The sequence below is a fragment of the Astatotilapia calliptera genome, chromosome 11 (genome assembly GCF_964374335.1).
Source record: "Astatotilapia calliptera chromosome 11, fAstCal68.1, whole genome shotgun sequence".
In the NCBI taxonomy this organism is placed as follows: Eukaryota; Metazoa; Chordata; class Actinopteri; order Cichliformes; family Cichlidae; genus Astatotilapia; species Astatotilapia calliptera.
Window position 1 is genome coordinate 24454635 of NC_137432.1, and position 17887 is coordinate 24472521.

The 17887-nt window shown below is 42.3% G+C and overlaps 2 protein-coding genes across 2 annotated transcripts in view; both read left to right on the forward strand.

Annotated features, from left to right (window-relative positions):
* Positions 1–3177: 3177 nt before the first annotated feature.
* On the forward strand, positions 3178–11865 carry slc2a3b (solute carrier family 2 member 3b). Its single transcript, XM_026185453.2, has 12 exons — positions 3178–3295; positions 3749–3817; positions 3955–4070; positions 6882–6986; positions 7480–7640; positions 7747–7987; positions 8349–8511; positions 8699–8886; positions 10634–10738; positions 10834–10935; positions 11030–11233; positions 11345–11865. The coding sequence occupies exons 3-12, from the start codon at positions 4047–4049 to the stop codon at positions 11594–11596; spliced, it is 1545 nt and encodes a 514-aa protein (XP_026041238.1). The 5' UTR covers positions 3178–3295; positions 3749–3817; positions 3955–4046; the 3' UTR covers positions 11597–11865.
* A 3720-nt stretch (positions 11866–15585) lies between these two features.
* Positions 15586–17887, forward strand: part of ephb6 (eph receptor B6) — a 44286-nt gene continuing 41984 nt past the window's right edge. The window contains exon 1 of the mRNA XM_026183944.2: positions 15586–15701. Coding sequence (XP_026039729.2) covers positions 15644–15701 — 58 coding nt within the window. The 5' untranslated portion in view covers positions 15586–15643. The remainder of the gene's footprint in view (positions 15702–17887) is intronic.

Below are 17887 nucleotides of genomic sequence, written 5' to 3' on the forward strand. Positions count from 1 at the left end.
TTAAAAGGAAAAAGCTGAAAATGTAAATAGTTAAAAGCTGAACTGTGAATACTTGATTTTTGTAATATATGATTTATTACATTTTATGTGGAGTGAATAAATAAAAGTATATTTACGATGGCCCCTAGAGACAAAGCACGTACAAACTCCAATACATGTAAAAACTCCAAAACACGTACAAAACACAACAGAAATGCTCCAGGATGCTAGGGCGCAGAGTTTTTGTTACCTAGTGGCTACACAAGCCAGGAAGTACCAACGACTGGATTTGGTGTGTGGTAGTAACAGGTAACATTTTTTAAAATTATTTGAATATATGTATGTGTGCTTGTGTATAAATACACAAACCATACACATATGCTTTCAATTGTGTAATTTAAATGATCTAGGTAGCTCTGTTTTGGAAGTTCAGTTAATGCTAGAAATGTCATGAAACGCTGTGTGGCAGGCAGGAGATGAGGACTCAAAGTGCAGGACTCAGACTCAGGGGATGAACTCAAAAATCACAGCTCTATTTGCTGGCAGGAAAAAAAAACATACAAACTAAACTGGGAAACAACAAACTAAAACTCACAGTGAGACACAGGGAGATCCACACAGCATGAGGGACGACACGACACTGACTCAGAGAAACACAGGGTTTAAATACACTGGGAAGTAACGAGGGGAATGAGACACAGAAGGAGAGCACAGCTGGAGGAAATCAGAACCTACGAGACAAGGAAGGGTAAACTGAACACATTCACATAAGACACGGACCTTCAAAGTAAAGTACAATATTACAAAAATCACAAAGAACTAAAAACGCTGGGTCAGGGGACCCAGGACCCTGACAAGAAATGTGCTTTGGAATTTGTACGTGCTTTGTTTCTAGGGGCCACCACATATATTTTTATATAAACATATATAAATAAAACCACTTTTTTTTTACATTAGTAATTCCTTTTGTGCATAATTTTATATTATTGTTAATAATAAATTAATTAAAGCAACAAAACAACCTGAAGAGCCGGTTCGGAGCCGAAAGAGCCGGAAATCCCATCACTACTCTCTGTGCATTAAAACTCGCGCTTCTGCTATATGGTTTACACCACTTGATTTACGGCACCTTGTCGCTCTGTGACTTTCAAAATAAAAGCATCCACTGGGTCCAAGCTCCAACAATATAATAGCCACTCATAAGTTTACAAAACACTTTACAAAATATTAATGAGGTCATTTACAAAGTGTTAGCGCGAAGGGTTGATTTAAGATGGATTAGACAAATTTCCAGGAAATTATTGTAAGTTAGCATTATGAACGGTATCTCTTCTCAAATCTGTGATAGCAAGTCAGGCTGAGCGAGACTTTATTTCCTTCTTCACTATCACTCATCTGGTTGCTCAGATATTTTATAATTTGCTCACTCAGACTAAATTACTAGAGAAGATGCTGCAGCTTTTCCTTACTAATTGAACCAGCAGAAGAAGAGATGCTGGCAGGTGTGGTTTTAGAAGCACAAACAGTATTTTTACAAGCCCTTAAGGCACTGAAAGGCTTGAACCTGAATATCTGCACGTTGCCATTTTAACTTCCTGTTTTAGCGTTTACTTATTTCGAGATCAATAGTTGTGATTCCTCAGTAGGCTAAAAGGGAAGAAGCCACCCACGTGAAAAAGAAAAACCTTGACATTTAGTCACTGTCACAACTGAAGTGACGCCACAAGTCAAAGTTGAGAAAACTATATCACAGCTTAGTGTTGGAGGACGGGAGGAGGACGGGATATCCAAAACACTGATGCCCATTAAACTTATTGGCTTTAAGGTATTTTCCAAATGAAAAAAAAAATGTTAAAACATAACTCATGTTTAAGTCCTTTTTTGGGTTTGGCCTGTGTGAATAATAGTGTTCTCATGCAATGCAGGATTTCCTCAATTCCTAAACAGTGCGTAATGGCGGCTTCATAAGAACCACAGGCATGAGTTCATAATCTTAAAATAAACTGACTGTCAGAAAGCTTTGAAGACATTGTTTAAAACTTACTTCATTGTTTGTTTGTTTTGGTAATTATCAGAAACCACTGCAGGTGGTAGCTAACACAATAAAATTTTACCTTTCACTAAAACTACCTCATCACCTCAAACTGACCTTTGAGGTGACTTTGATTTGGACTGTTTGTAATAATATATTGAAATTTTTGTTCTTAAGAAAGAAAGAAAGAAAGAAAGAAAGGGACCAGTGGCGTATCCATAATTGGGGTATAGGGTGGCACCGACCTCCTCTGGTGTCTCTTCCACAACTAGTGCTATTTTATTTCTACGTGCTCAATCTCAATGTCAGTCTTACAACTACAGTAGACTAGCGTTGTTATATAACTTTTACTGAACTATGTTGTTATTGTACAGTGACACCAACAAATGTAAGGTTTAGCTTTGGCTTCCTCCCAAAGTCCAGAGACATGCAGTTAGCAGGGTTTGATTAACTGATGATTCTAAATTGATCATAGGTGTGAATGTGAGAGTGAGTAATTGTCTGTCTCTCTCTGTTTACCTTGTGACAGACTCCAGGGGGAAAAAAATATTAAAGTAATGTAATTAGTTAAGATCAGATAGTTAGATGTGATCATTCAGTTCCTTTTAATTTAGGTACATTAAAGTATTTTGATCCTAAACAACCAATCAATACCAGGGGCACTGGAAGCACTTGGTGATGTAATTAAGACACACCAAATCTAAATTATCAAAACAAAAGAAACCAGGATGCGTTTTCGCTCTCACGTTTTCTAGAGAATTTGCTAAATTCCAGACTGAGATTTGATGGACTGTCAAGATTAAAGCTGATGAAGAATTACGGGTGGATTGGGGGGGTTGTTAACCACCCACTGAGCCGGTCTCATGATTTCTGCATGACCGGGCTTTGTATCTGAGTTCTGGGCACACTGCCTTTTGTTTTCGGTGGGCGGCCGACCGAACCAGCACAGAGCCTCTTTTCACCGTTTGCTCGCCCATCACTCCGCTCCGCACGCGGTCAGGAGCACATAGACCCCATCCACCTCTTTGTCTCTCTCTCTGCAGCTGAGCGGAAGCTCGGCTGTGCGATTTCCTAACAAGTGATCGGCCCAGATCGGAAACTACGCATCGTGTGCTTTCGTCAACAATGAGTAAGACAGTAAGACGTGCCGCCAAGCGCGTCTAGGTTTCTTTAAAACACACCCCGATAGGAAGGCGGACTTAATTTTGAAGATACATAAGAGGTGTAGACACGAGGTTTATTATAAACTGGATACACAGAGGCTGGCACAAACCCAACAAAGCGGTAAAACTTTAATTTTAAAACTTGCTTTGCTGATTCATTTATGTGATTTAGTTCTGTAAAGAGATTTACTTTGCTTGGACTTCATTGTTATATTCTTTAGTGATACTGCTCGTATAAAAGTGTTAAAATAGCCTGTTGGGTGTAAACATTTTTAACTTTAATCCGGGCATCAGTTCAGCATCATCTCCGGCTCCATCGCATCACATGGGTTATTATAATGTTCTCTGTAGATGTCACTGATGCGTTATTTTGTGCTTTATATGGATAAGAAAAAAAATATGGATAAGAAATAAGGCAGGGCAGTAATTTAATTGGGAAAGATGAGGTTATATCAGTTTTTTCACTCTTTATAACTTTAAAACTGCGGAGCGAACATGTGGAGGGTGAACAGAGTGAAATAGAGGGAGGGACTTATTGTCATTGCTCTAACACATTCTCCATCACAACTGACAGATTCACACAGTGCCGAGAAGTGTCTCAACTGCCTGCGCATAGACTCTCCCTTAACAGAATCCATTAGGGGTATGTACTTTATAGCTCTTAATATATATAAGAGGCTTCTTTTCTTTGTAAACCTCAAGATCCATAAAGATTGTCTGATTCTGGATTTTGATCAAAATATGTTAATGTGTGTGTTTGCTTTGCTTATTGTTTTTTAGGTTTTCCTGCTGACTGCTTGCACACAGGTGTGCGCATAAAGAATTAAGACTCCCGCTGTCCTTTCTGCGAACATCAAACAGAAGAGATCAGGATGCAGCATCTGGATGATGACAAGGTGAACATCATAGTCTTTCGCTTATGCTCTCGTATAAGTGTCGCTGGTATTGTTTTCATTGGCATTCATTTTCATTATCAGAAATCAATTTGAACCTTTTTGACAATGAGCCACATGCGTTACGCTGGAACGGATGCTGAGTTTCACTACAAAAAACCACCAAAGGATGAGTTTATGTGAGGCAAGTCAGAGTGAGCCTTATACAATAGACCTGCTGGTTTTCTGTATTTTTCCATGTTGGCAAAAGCAGGAGTGGTGGATGAGAGTTGAGCACTTCAGGACATGAGTAAGAGAGTGTGATTGGGAGTCGAGACTGTTGGCTGGCAAGTCTGAACTTGAGCATGTCATAGTTCCTTGTTTTTATTGCGTCCTGACTTGGAGAGAGGTGGGATGAGGGCATAGCAGTTCGACTGCAAACCTTCTTATAACAATGGCACAATGTTTTGATACGTGCAGCACAGAGGAGTTAGTGTTATTGCTCATATAAATGAGCTTAATGCACCTGCTTCCCTGCTACCTCTGAGCATTTTGCAAAGCATAGCTGCGGTTTCTCTTTTGTAAGACGTTTCTTGCAGTTACTTCATTTTCATGGTTATTTCCTAACTTTTTTCTTTACATAATCTTGGACAGGGCAGACAATTGCAAGATAGTATGAATGTGGAAGCTGAATTCTGCTTTCCGATTTTTATTATTATTTTAAGACAGGCTTCAATCTAGTCTAACTGCATGTACTTATTAATATTTTATTACTAAATGATTAATGTGAGAGGAAAGATCAGTCAGCAGTAAGACAAGAATTTAAGAGAGTCGAGTTCAGAAGGCGAAGTTCAAGCAGCTGCAGACTGATGCTTTCTTTTTTTCTTTTAGCTGAATCCTTAGTTGCAAACCAAAGTTGGACTGGTATGCAAATTCTACTCCAAAGTCATTAAAGAAAAATAGATATTGAGCAACACTGTGGGCTTGGCTGCTGATGTTACTAGTAACCTACAAATGGCACATGCATAAACAATCATGTGAATGCATGACTGTACAATCGCATGCCTCGGGGCAAGTCGATACAACCTAGAGTCAGATGCGTTATGGTTGTAAGATTTGTAATGCTCCGCGCTCAGCTGGACACGCCCCAGTAAGAGGGGATTTTTTTAAGGGTGATTTTAAAGTCACATCTTAGGTAACACACACGTTTACACATGCACCCAGGAGCACCCGCTACACTCAGCCTCCATCTCCTCCACAATCGGACACACATTACTCATTTGCTCTTCAGATCACGCAGTGCTAATGTCACTGTTATTCTCAAAAATGAGGTCACTTCCAACATTTTTACCTTTTCTTCCCTCGCATCTAAAAGTCTCAGTTTGAATTAGAACTAACATGAATTGTGAAATTGTCTTTAGTTCACCAACGTATGTCCTCATTAAAAGCAGGACTGACTGCAACCGCACAGACCCCACACATTATTGAATGTCACAAATAGCTAATTCCCTAACACTTGTACATTCAGCTTGTTTTAAGCGGTGATATCTCAGTGAGAAGCAGAGCAGCGTGCAGCCTCAGTCTCAGTGAAATATTGTCACTTATCAGCCCTCTGTCTTTATTTGGTTCATCAGTTCCTCTTGCATGCATGTTTCATTCTGAGCCATGCGATATTTTTGATAACTACAGCACACTGGATATGAGTGCTATAAAGTACTGTCATGTGGCAGTTTAAGATAACTACATTGCACCAGCATTTTCCTGTTTTGGTGATAGTACAGGCATTTGGTTTCCTGTAAAAATGTAGCATTTGAAAGAAGGCTTAACCACATGCAAAAACGGGCAGCTTGTTTGAGGCAGTCTGTGAGCAGCTGTTTAGAAGTCAATGTTGCTAATATTGAGGCACTCTGTTCTCAAAAACTTTCAAGATGTTTAATCTGTCCAGACAGTAATATCATGTATGATAAATGGACAAGTCTGTGTGCTTATCTTGGCAGGACTGTTTCTAAAAATGTCTGTTTTTGACTTGACAAACTGTACAAAACAGGCTCCTAATCCATCTGATGAATGTTTCACGGATGCTGCTTAGTCGAGTTAATGTTGCATAAGCAGCAGATTTCAAAACTAGATGGATTAAACTTGATTAACATGGATTTCCTTTCATTAATGAGCCTGTTTGGACATTAGCATTTGCTCATTAGGAGACATGAAGGAAAGCTTTTGCAACAGTTCTTAGAGATTGTTATGTAACAATCTGTAAGGATGTAATCGTTAGGTTAGTTTTAAAGTCAAACCAAAACTTGGATCGAGAGTCACATTTTCTCTTTATGCTGCCCACACGCAGCATGACTGAAGTTTGGCGTCATTTAAACCTCAGTTCTCCTTAGCAGAATGACTTTACATATTGGAAATGTCACTCCTCAAGCAAACCGTGCCAGTGTAAGGGATTAATGTGAGGTGTATTAGCTTGTTAGTATGTGCTAAGCCCATTTTAATTCTGAAACAAGCAGGAGCAAACACTCCCAAGAGGATTCAGACTTAGTCTCTCAGGGTGTCTTTAGCTACTTATCAGGGAAATACCTCAGAGCCACAAATCATGGTACTTTGTTGCATTGCAGCGGGCCTACAGTTACTAATGCAGCGATGCGAAAACAAGAAGCGAGAACAGATGGAGAAAGGCTCATTGTTTGTAATTACCAGTGTGACTGTAAACAACGAAAGCTTTGTAGAGCCCAGAAGAGGACATTCAAACTGAGGGACTGATTGGAGAGAGGCTTCATCTGCAATTTATTGTGGCGATAGATAATAACTCTGTGTTTTCTCCTCTTTCAACAGCCCAAGAAGAAGTTGACGCCTTACCTTCTCTACTGCGTTTCAACAGCAGTCATCGGCTCCCTACAATTTGGCTACAACACCGGCGTCATCAATGCACCCGAGCAGGTGTGTGATTGATTGAGTTCATGCACAGTTTTTCCTACGTTTTCAAAAATGATAACTGGACTGGTTCTTATGTAGTGCCTTATGTAAGATGTCACATTAACCCATTCACACACATTCATACAAGCACTTTTTTTCTAAGTGCTTTCTACTTTCACACTCTTGTTAAAAATACCTTGGCATGCAGACTGGAGCACCAGCCTTACGATTAGTTATCGTATCGTTAGTTACACGATTATCATTTAAGGTGTGTCGACCCAGGGTGATATCTAAAACCTGCAGGACACCGGCCCTTGAGGCCTGGAGTTGGATGCCCCTGACCTACATGTCTGCTCTCATTTGTATGCTCTCATGAGGATGGTAAAAGTTATACTGCCCCCATGTGGAAGAGTTAAAAACACCCCCTAAGTGCCACTACATCTGGTAGACTTCACTGATGTTTCATGAAATAATAATAATCTTAACACTCCAACCTTTTTCTTGTTTGTTTTTTCAGAAACTGCGGACATTTTTCTCTAATGTGTCTCAGAGCCGATACGGGGAGCCTTTTCAGTCACAGACAATTACTCTGGTCTGGAGTTTTGCTGTGGCCATCTTTAGCGTGGGAGGCATGATCGGGTCCTTCTCTGTTGGAGCAGTGGTTAACAAATTTGGCAGGTGAGAAAATCAAAGATAAACACTGTGGTGGTGCGACCAAACGATCTACTACTGAGAGTGCGATACAGACTCTGATTTCACTTCTGTTTTTGTGTCTTACTACCAGGCGAAAGTCCATGCTGATGAACAACATCCTGGCTCTACTGGGTGGCGGTATGATGGGACTGGCGACTCTGAGTCAATCTTTTGAGATGGTCATAATTGGCCGGTTCATCATCGGTGTGTTCTGCGGTCTATGCACGGGTCTGACGCCCATGTACGTGGGCGAGATCTCTCCCACCGCTGTCCGCGGAGCCTTCGGCACGCTGCACCAGCTGGGTGTAGTTATTGGCATCCTGGTGGCACAGGTACACAAACACGCTCAACACTAAACATGCAAACCGACATAATAATCTTTTCCTTTTTATAGAAGGTCACATTTACTCTCAACAGGTACCGAAATGTAGATGAGCATAAATAAACGAAACACATCCTGTTTTATAAGCCGTGTGTAACGGTGTGTATAATGAAAGTATAATGTATAATGTATAATGACATTATATGTATAATGACATTATAATGTATAATGACACACACACACATGTGTGTGTGTGTGTCTGTTTACTCATAGCTGAAAGAGAAGAATTTCATATACAAGGAGTAAATTGGCTCAAATGGGTCAATTTTATGCACCTCGTTCCCTCATTATTTTTGCTGTGTGTTCCTCAGATCTTTGGTCTGGAGTTTTTGCTGGGCTCAGACACTCTGTGGCCTCTCCTGCTCGCTCTGACTATCCTGCCTGCCGTACTGCAGACAATCATGCTGCCCTTTTGCCCTGAAAGCCCTCGCTACCTCTTCATTGTTCTCAAACAAGAGGAGGAGGCTAGAAAAGGTCAGTCTTAAGTCAGTTTGCATACTTACAAACCAAGTTGGCAACGTCGGGTTAGTGAGACCGACTCTGACTGATTTTTAATGATGTGTGGGAAACTTTACTTTGTTATATAACGCTCCGAGCTGCTTTTTTCTTACTTATACTTACCTCCTCCTCCTATTTCTTTGATCTGTTTTACTTTTTGTAGCTCTGGTGCGGCTGCGTGGCACTGAAGACGTGGATGATGACATTCAAGAGATGAAGGAAGAAGGGATGAAGATGGCCATGGAAAAGAAAGTGACCATCTTAGAACTGTTCCGCTCGCCAAACTATCGCCAGCCAATCATTATCGCTATTATCCTGCAGCTCTCCCAGCAGCTGTCTGGCATCAACGCTGTGAGTAGACGTCACATCCTATAATACAGCGACGTGATAGGGATATAATTAGCACATGTCAAACTGGGAGAAAGTGTAATGTGAGAAAAGCAATGTTTAACGTTAGCCACGAATGCTTAAAGGAGCATTCATTGAAATTGCACAAATGTTTTTGACAAGCACGTAAGAAGATGTGCTTCTTGGCTTCAGGCAATGTTAGATTGAGTTGAATAATTTGAGGCTGATTGGAAGAGGATAAGCACAGTGGTATTTAATAGCTATTTTGTTAATAAGGTCATGTAACCGGGCTGACTAAATTCATTAGCAGCTGCTGTGTCTGACCTGACAATCACTGTGAAGGAGCCTGGAGCTAAAGGCTGCAACATAACCCATATCACTCACCAGAAAGACGCTGGTGCAGTTTTACACGCTGCTACGTGTATTGTTTTTTGTGCAACCGTTCCAAAACGTATATTTATCAGATTTTTTATAGTCAAATGACTACACGTGGAGAATTTCCACTCAACTCTGCCTTGCATCCTTGCACTTTCACTGCTCTCAGCAACCTTGTTTCCAGCCTCAGCAGGAGGAAAGAAACTATTAAAGCCACTGTGTGACGACTGTAGCTGCTGAGCATAAAGGAGAATTTTGTTACAAGAGAATCAGATAATATATCAGGGGTTAGTGATGAGGCAAAAAAAGAGAGAGAGAGAGAGAGGAAAAAACTGAGTGTAATAGAAAATAAACAGAAATGTATGAGTAAATAAACATATCCATCCATCCATCCATCCATCCATCTTCATCCGTTTTATCTGAGGCTGGGTCGCGGGGGCAGCAGCCTAAGCAAAGAGGCCCAGACCTCCCTCTCCCCAGCCACCTCCTCCAGCTTATCCGGGGGAACACCAAGGCGTTCCCAGGCCAGCCGAGAGATATAATCTCTCCAGCGTGTCCTGGGTGTGCCCCGGGGCCTCCTCCCGGTGGGACATGCCTGGAACACCTCACCCAGGAGGCGCCCAGGGGGCATCCTTGTCAGATGCCCGAACCACCTCAGCTGGCTCCTTTCGATGTGGAGCAGCAGCGGCTCTACTCTGAGCCCTTCCCAGATGGCCGAACTTCTCACCCTATCTGTAAGGGAGAGGCCAGCCACCCTTCGGAGGAAGCTCATTTCTGCCGCTTGTATCCGCGATCTCGTTCTTTCGGTCACTACCCACAGCTCGTGGCCATAGGTGAGGGTAGGGACGTAGATCGACCGGTAAATTGAGAGCTTCGCTTTTACACTCAGCTCCCTCTTCACCACGACAGACCGGTGCAGCATCTGCATTACTGCAGCTGCAGCCCCAATCCGTCTGTCGATCTCCGGCTCCCTTCTCCCATCACTCGCGAAAAAGACCCCGAGATACTTGAACTCCTCCACTTGGGGCAGGAACTCATCCCCGACCCGGAAATAAACACATAATTACAAAAACTTACAATATGATTAAAAAAAACTGACAAAACTTTCTGTTAGTCTTGTTGTGATGGAAAAGAAAAATACCCTAAATATGATAGTATTAATTAAGTGTTCACATTGTTTCACTTCTTTTCATGTTGCTAGACTCAAATGCAAGTCTTGCTCCAAATCTGCAGCATCAACTTCAACTGTTTGTTTGTTTTTTGATCTGCCAAAAATCTAAAACAAACTGATGCATGTGCAATCAAATCATGTTCTGAGCACTTTTTATTAATCAGAATCAATATTAACTGACTTTTCCTTCATTTCCTCTTTCAGGTCTTTTACTACTCCACAGGCATCTTTAGTAACGCTGGTGTATCTGAGCCCATCTACGCCACCATCGGCGCTGGAGTCGTCAACACAGTGTTTACTGTTGTCTCTGTAAGTGTCTGAGTGCGCAGGTGGTTTCGTTAATTTAGTACAGGTTAAATATTACGTTGAATGTCAGTTGATAATTGTGTTTCTTTGAACTCCAGCTCTTCCTGGTTGAACGGGCGGGACGCAGGACGTTGCACCTGATTGGACTGGCTGGAATGGCCATCTGCGCCCTGATCATGACCATCTCCCTGTCCTTAGTGGTGAGTTCGTCATTGTAAAATAAAAATGAGAAGCCAGCCTATTGCTGCTGCATTACATCTTTTCCTCATGCTCTCTGTTTATTTCTCTGAGCAGAAGACCACCCCATCTCTAAGTTATCTGGCAATTGTGGCTGTGTTTGGCTTTGTTGCCAGTTTTGAGATGGGTCCAGGTCCCATCCCCTGGTTCATCGTGGCTGAGCTCTTCTCCCAGGGGCCCCGACCTGCAGCCATGGCCGTCTCTGGTTTCTCAAACTGGACTGCCAACTTCCTGGTGGGGCTGGGTTTCCCTAGACTGGAGGTATTTTTCACATTTATCATCCCTGCAGAAAATGTTCACATTCACACACATGTACAAATAATAGTCGTCTTCCAGTTTGTCTCATAACAAACATCCCTCTGATTTTCCCAGGAAATTTGTGGCCCTTACGTCTTCATCATCTTCATGGTCCTCCTCATCCTGTTCTTCATCTTCACCTACCTACGAGTCCCTGAGACAAAAGGGAGGACCTTTGACGACATTGCACAGGGATTCGCCGCCAGGGTGGAAAAACCCTCCCACTCCCCGGTGCCTGAGGCAGTTGTGGTTGAAAACAAAGAGCCTGCACCGATGTCCCCCACAGAAAAAGTTCCCATGGTGAATCTTCCTTCAGAAGCAAAATGAAAAACTGTAGAAGATACGAAGGAAGATTTGGTGCAAAACAAAGCAGACAAACATGGGCCTTGCACATAGCTAGTGTAAAAGTTCTATTATTATATATACTATTTTATATTTACATATTAAGTTATATTGCATAAGTCAGAAATAATGAAAGGTGTGTGTTTGGAAGAAGCCATTTCAGTGTACTAATGCAAAAAAAAAAAGTTTTGGTATTTTATATGTGTGCTTTTAAAGTGCCTTTTTAAAAAAATGAAAGAGTGTTTTTAAAGATCCCTCCCAGCTAGAAATGCTTAATTAATGGACTGAATTCCTCTTTAATCCTGCTTTAAACACGGTCTACACTTAAATGAATTACCAGTATTTAAGGTTTGTTGACATTTCCGGTGCCAGCTCCCATCCTTTTTTACCTTATAAGAGGATCAGCATATGTTCTGTGTGAGGTCTTCAGCTACCAACAGTGTTAAAAGGTTGCAGGATTTGGGGGTTTATGTATTGAGGTCAAGCTTGAAAAGACGGATTTGGAGTTCGGTTGTTTGACCCCCCAAAAAGAAAAGATTGACTTGCTGTCCTCTCTGAAATGCCTTGTTGCCTGCCTTGAGGCAGAAAAAAAGCACTGAGGGGGGTTTAGCAGCAGTTCCTCTCCACTTCAGGTCCATATAGATTTTGAATAAATATATTTATGTATGTAGAAAACAAAGACTTCCTCTCATCCAGCAGTAGCACCACATACCCTGACAGCAGAGGATGTCTCTGCTTGTCCGCTGTTTGGATGCGACAGCTTTTGTGCCGAGAAAGAAACAAAACAAGGCGAGTTCTGTAAGCCGGAGCCGTCTGCATCAAATGTAATATTTGTGTGAGGATGAGAGAGACGTAGTCCAGCACCGCCAAGCCTGAACAAAGCCTCTTTAAGGCTTCTCAAAAAAACAAAAGCTTACCTCTTTAGTTTGCAGATTTCACTGCAGGGTACAAAGTAGAACGAGAAAAAAAAAATGCTGGTGTTTACAGCTCAGATTGGATTTTAGAAACTCAGGTGGCCAACTGTGTATGTTTATAGCTCCCAACTGTTACAGCACAGAAAGGATATTTATCCACCACTGCACTTGAAACTCTTTCCACATCTGTAGAGCATTTGAGAGAAGCAGCTATTGCAAAGTAGGTCGTAAAATAAAATACAGTTTTAAAGCAGTGTTTTAAAGTATTTGCTAGTGTGAAACTGTTACCTCATTTGAGGGATGTGTAGAAGCACATTGTGGTCTACTGATAACTAAACACACATCTCAGTCAAAACAGGTCATTACACACGCTTGACGATGTTGAATTAAAAAAACACTACGTGAATTGTATTTATTTTAGAACCGAAGAGTCGTTGTTTGCATTTGTTTCTAACTGTTTGAAATGATGTGAATATATTGTAAAGGCTCCAGTTACTGCACACTGATCAGCTGCTGCAGCACATGATGTGTCGGTGTTTGCAGAGCAGCATCTTCTTCTGGGTGTGCACAAACTGATGAGCTTAACAGGGTTATGTTAGCACTTTGGCAGTCAGACTACTGAATAATGATTGCGCATACTGTTTGCGCCCGTTACATGTAAATGTGTCGCACGTGCTCGAGAGGTGTGCGGTTTTCACCTGTCCTGTGAAACCTGTTACTTCCACCTTGATTTTTCTTGCACTCTGCACTCCTAGTGTCACTGTATCAGATGCAGTTGTGTTGCTTTGCAGTTTTCACATTTTTAATATGTATATTTTGCTCTTTTGTTATCTCTTTTTTTGTTTGTGTAAATAAACAGAAACACTTAGCCAAGTTGAGCGTGTGTCAGAGTTAGAGATGACCTTTGCTGCTCTGCATTTCGTGCGAGACACTTGGCTTAGAGAAACCAAGAAGAAAAAGTTTTACATGTTTCAAGGGAAAAGCGCCACCTGACTAATGAGCGTGAACATGATAAGTTTTGTGAGTTTATAAGGCCACAAGTCAAAGCCAGTTAGTTATCATGAATGTTTAATGTTAACTGTCGCTCCGTGGTAATCCATCGGGCAACCACTTCTCCACTGCAGCGTTTCCTTCTCGTTTCGCTGTGGAAAAACCTCAGTGAGCTGTGAGGCGCGGTATTACAACACAAGCCACGAGCGCCGCTGTTGATGAATCGGGTTTAAATAATACATTTGGGTGTTGTGTTGACATTTTTGTTACGAGCTCAAAAATCAAATCAGAAGACACAGAGGGAACTTCCTGTGATCTGTTTTTAAATCACTGATCTCGTGTTTGTGAGGTCACATCCAAAGGGACTCGCTTTTCAGAATAGCAAAAAGACACTGATTACGATGCTTCATTTAGAATTTGCTCGCAGACAAAACTGAGGCGAAAGTTGATATTAAAGGTTTTCGTCATTAGTCTTGTAATACATTATCCGTCTTCAGTTTAAGCTGCGATCATGGCTCAAATTTCCATAATGCTTTGACAGATGAAGAATCTGCTGAGTACCTGTGGGCTACAGATATTTTACATCCCACTATTTGTTTACGTGCCTGCATCACACTGAATTCATTAAAAGCTGTTAGCGACTCCAGTTTTCCATGATTTCTAAGCAGATTAATCATTTATTCACAATGATCGGAGTCACACTGAATCGGGTCTGTGTGGCAGACTAAACCCCATACCTGTGCTCCAAAAGGGTGATCTCATTTCTAAGCACCTATATGTGGACAACCAGACTGAGATTGAAATTTCTCCCCTAGTGGGGCACACAAGTCAATTGTAGATGTTTACATATTTGTCTGACAAGCACAAAGGTGCCCAGTTTGATTCCATGAGGACACACAAATCCCTTGGCTGTTGTGTCAGAGGGCCATCTGGCATAAAAATCTGCTAAATCCAAGATGTAAAGCTACCTGCTCTGAATGAAAGCTGAAATTACCCTTTTCCCTTTTTTGCTTATATCAAAAATTTTCTGACGATGGACAAGATAAGCTTCAGTCTGATTGGTCGCTTTAGCTATACAATATAATCTTCCATTTCCTGTTTGGCTTTACCTTGTGTACCTCAGCCCATCGAAGAAGCACACAGCCTTTGGTAAGGGGCCCCCCAGCTGGCTGGGAATGGTGCCATCTAACTGTGTCAAACCCACACAGCACATCTCCCTGCAAGAGTCCACAGCAGTTACTCACAGCAGTGAACTGGAGCATGAAAGCCCATCAACAAGCTGCAGTACTGCAGGCTGGCCAGCTAGTGGCGTGCACAGACCAGAAGGGCTGCTCAGATGTGTGTGTGTGTGCCTGAGTGTGAGTCTGCATACTGTCTGGATGAGCTGTCCTATGAGGCGAGGAGTGTGTCTGAGAGAGTAGGGTGGTGGTTGTGGTGGAGGGGTGTTAGAGCATGAAGCCACATGAAGGATGGCGAGCGTCCCAAAAAACATGTCTAAATGATATTCATTTTCCATAAAGGCTGAGCTGAGTGAGATCAAGAAAAACAGCAAAAAAATAAAAAGTTGGTCACTCTCACATGCCACAGCTTGAAAAAATGCGGGTTAGCACAGTGTCCAGACATGAGAGGGATGCCACAGCCTGCCAGCCAGCGTTGCAATGGACGCCGTTAGTCGTGTCTAGACAGCTGTTTTAAAGACCAGAAAAACTTGTTTATTAATTCTCTCCCTTCGCTCTCTGTCACTCTCTTGTTGGCTCTCCTCTCTGTCTTTGTTTCTCCCATATAAGAAAATAAACCCTCTCTCCCACTTTCCTCCTCTCACTCGTTCTCTCCTCCTGTCTCTGTGACAACGGTGTTTTGTTTACTTCCTCACTTGGCAGCGTACTTATTGTATCTGCTGCTCTGTAAATATTTTTCTGCTTCCCTCATCCATTCATCCATCCACCCCCCATCCTCTCTCTCTCTTTTTCTTAGATAAAGGGAGCAAACAGACTCCACCCCCTCTCCACCCCCCCCCCCCCCCCACCCCCCACCTCTTGCTCTGTCACACACACTCACTCTATCTCCCTCTTTCTCTTTCATACTCTCTCCCTCCCTCTCTCCCTGTCAGTGTCATTCTGTAGTGGAGATGTGGAGTGTCTTTCTGTCTCTCTGTCTGTTTTTCCAGCCTAACTCAGCTGAGGAAGGTAAGAACCAAACTTTTGATTGCATTTATTCACGTCAAACCTGTGACTGCACGCGCGTGTATGTGTGTATGTGTGTGTGTGTGTGGTCATAAAGCTTGATGCCGTGTTTGTACAGCGCTCTCATCACGTTCCTGAAACAAGTCCACAAGTGAAGGATGGGCACTTAGTATGCAACTGTTATAGCTCTCTAAGAACAAGCTTCTGTGGGAATTAATGGGACTTTGACAATGTGTGAAACTGTGGCACATTAGTCTGCCACGCTACGAGTCAAGCCACCCTGGATTATGAGTCCTCCACCTGCACCTTGGGACCCCCGGAATAATTACCAGCTTTACCCCTGCTTAGACAGCCCTTAGTTTTCTGGGCTCTGTGTTGTGTCTCAAAGCAACAGTGCACGTGAATATGCATGCAGATGCTTGTGTGCACCACTGTAGAAGCACATCAGATAGTAGTTTGTTGGCACGGAAGGGCCAGGTGCGTGCCAGGACCTATCAAGATCCGGCAACAAAAGGATATGGAAATAAGGCAGAAGACAAATGAATATTAAGCCGCATAACCCCTTCTCTTTGCTATGCACTTGGTGACCTACCACCCCCCTCCCGTGTCACACATGATCTCATGGATGTGACAGCCGCAGGCCCCCTCTTCTTCTTATCATTGCCCCCCCCCTTTTTATTTCTTCTGCACTGGTGTCCTTAAAGCGTGTCTCCTGTTTCTCCTGTTTCTCCAGTTCTCTCCTGGTAACTTTTAATGCTTTGCTTACATAAATGGAAAGAATGTATGCCTTAAAAAGTGCAAGACTGAGTGACTGTTTGTGTGTGTGAGAGAGAGAGAAAGAGAAAGAGAGCGAGTGACAGACAGTCTGAAAAGATGGATAATTAAGTGAGACTCCATCTATGAAGTGTTCTGTCAGATCAGAGTGGGCTGACTTGAGAAACCTGCAAAAACATGATGACTCAAACTGGCTTTGTGTGTGTGTATATATATATATATATATATATAGCCAAACACACACACACACACACATATATGTATATATACATATAAGTGTATATACATACATGTGTATATATACATATATGTGTGTGTGTGTGTGTGTGTGCGTCTCCATATGTGTTTGGCTATAGGTGCATACATGCCTTTAGATTTGGCCTATACATAGCTCCCGCTCCTACACCCTGTCCCCAGCACTAGAGAGGGTGTCAGCAGTCAGCACGCAATTACTTTCAAAGGATATGTCTCTATGTTGCAAAGAGCTGCACCTGTTCGTGCTCATCTTCTTCTTTGGCTTTAGTTTACTGCGAGGTGTGTGTCAGTAATAGTCTGTTACAGTGGTAACTTATATGTCAGCCTCACGCCGTGGATTCGAGCCGCGCTTGTAACAGATGGCTTGGACTAAGATGAGACAGAATGACTGCGAGGAGAGAGGCCGGGCAGTGTAACGAGCCCATACTGACTCTGTGTAATTGAAACAGAGCTCGACATAATACAGTATTAACCCAGTAGCATGGGCGTCCCTATAAATCCACATGAAGTGAAACATCCAGTTACATCGTGAATGGACGGTTTGGCATCTGCCTCAGCTTTCGTCGCAGCAAATGACGTCTGGACCGGCTGGATATAGCTGCACGTTAACTATTTTTAAAGTCGTTCTTTCTATTGTGAAATGTGAGCCATCTGCTTTTCAAGTACACTATATCTGCATCAAAAATCCGAATTATTGTCTATTTTTATGTCACAAGATATGAGGAAGTGTCATTTTTTTCAATAGTTTCCTCTAGGTTAAAAAAAACCTAAATCTTTGCCGCTTCTCATGAAGACAAATCACAAGTGAGCGACAACTGATTTGCATCTCTCAAATGCAGCCATGCGTAAGTGTTGCTCCATTCGCCCACATGCATTGTTGATGTGGAGCCTCTGAACCTTACGAATCTGTGTTGAGGATTGCGTGTTCACTTTGGATTAACACCTCACACCCAAGGAAGGGCCTGAACGGGAGACACACCTGATGCCCCTCCGGCCCTTTCTGTCATAGACGAGCGGAGTTGCAGCGATGCTCACTGAACTATGCAGTTCCAGGAATTAACCTTGCACTGTTAGTTAAACTTGTTTCATGCCTTGAAAAGGTAATCTCTTCTGAATATCACCAGATGGCAACAGGCTGCTCAAAAAATGTATCGATTTTT

Bases quoted from the DNA above. Each gene is read 5' to 3' on its own strand.
- slc2a3b (XM_026185453.2), top strand. From the start codon at position 4,047: ATGCAGCATCTGGATGATGACAAG. The intron at 7,988-8,348 runs GTACACAAACAC...TGTGTTCCTCAG, and splicing joins TTGGCATCCTGGTGGCACAG to ATCTTTGGTCTGGAGTTTTT. The intron at 10,739-10,833 runs GTAAGTGTCTGA...TTTGAACTCCAG, and splicing joins CAGTGTTTACTGTTGTCTCT to CTCTTCCTGGTTGAACGGGC.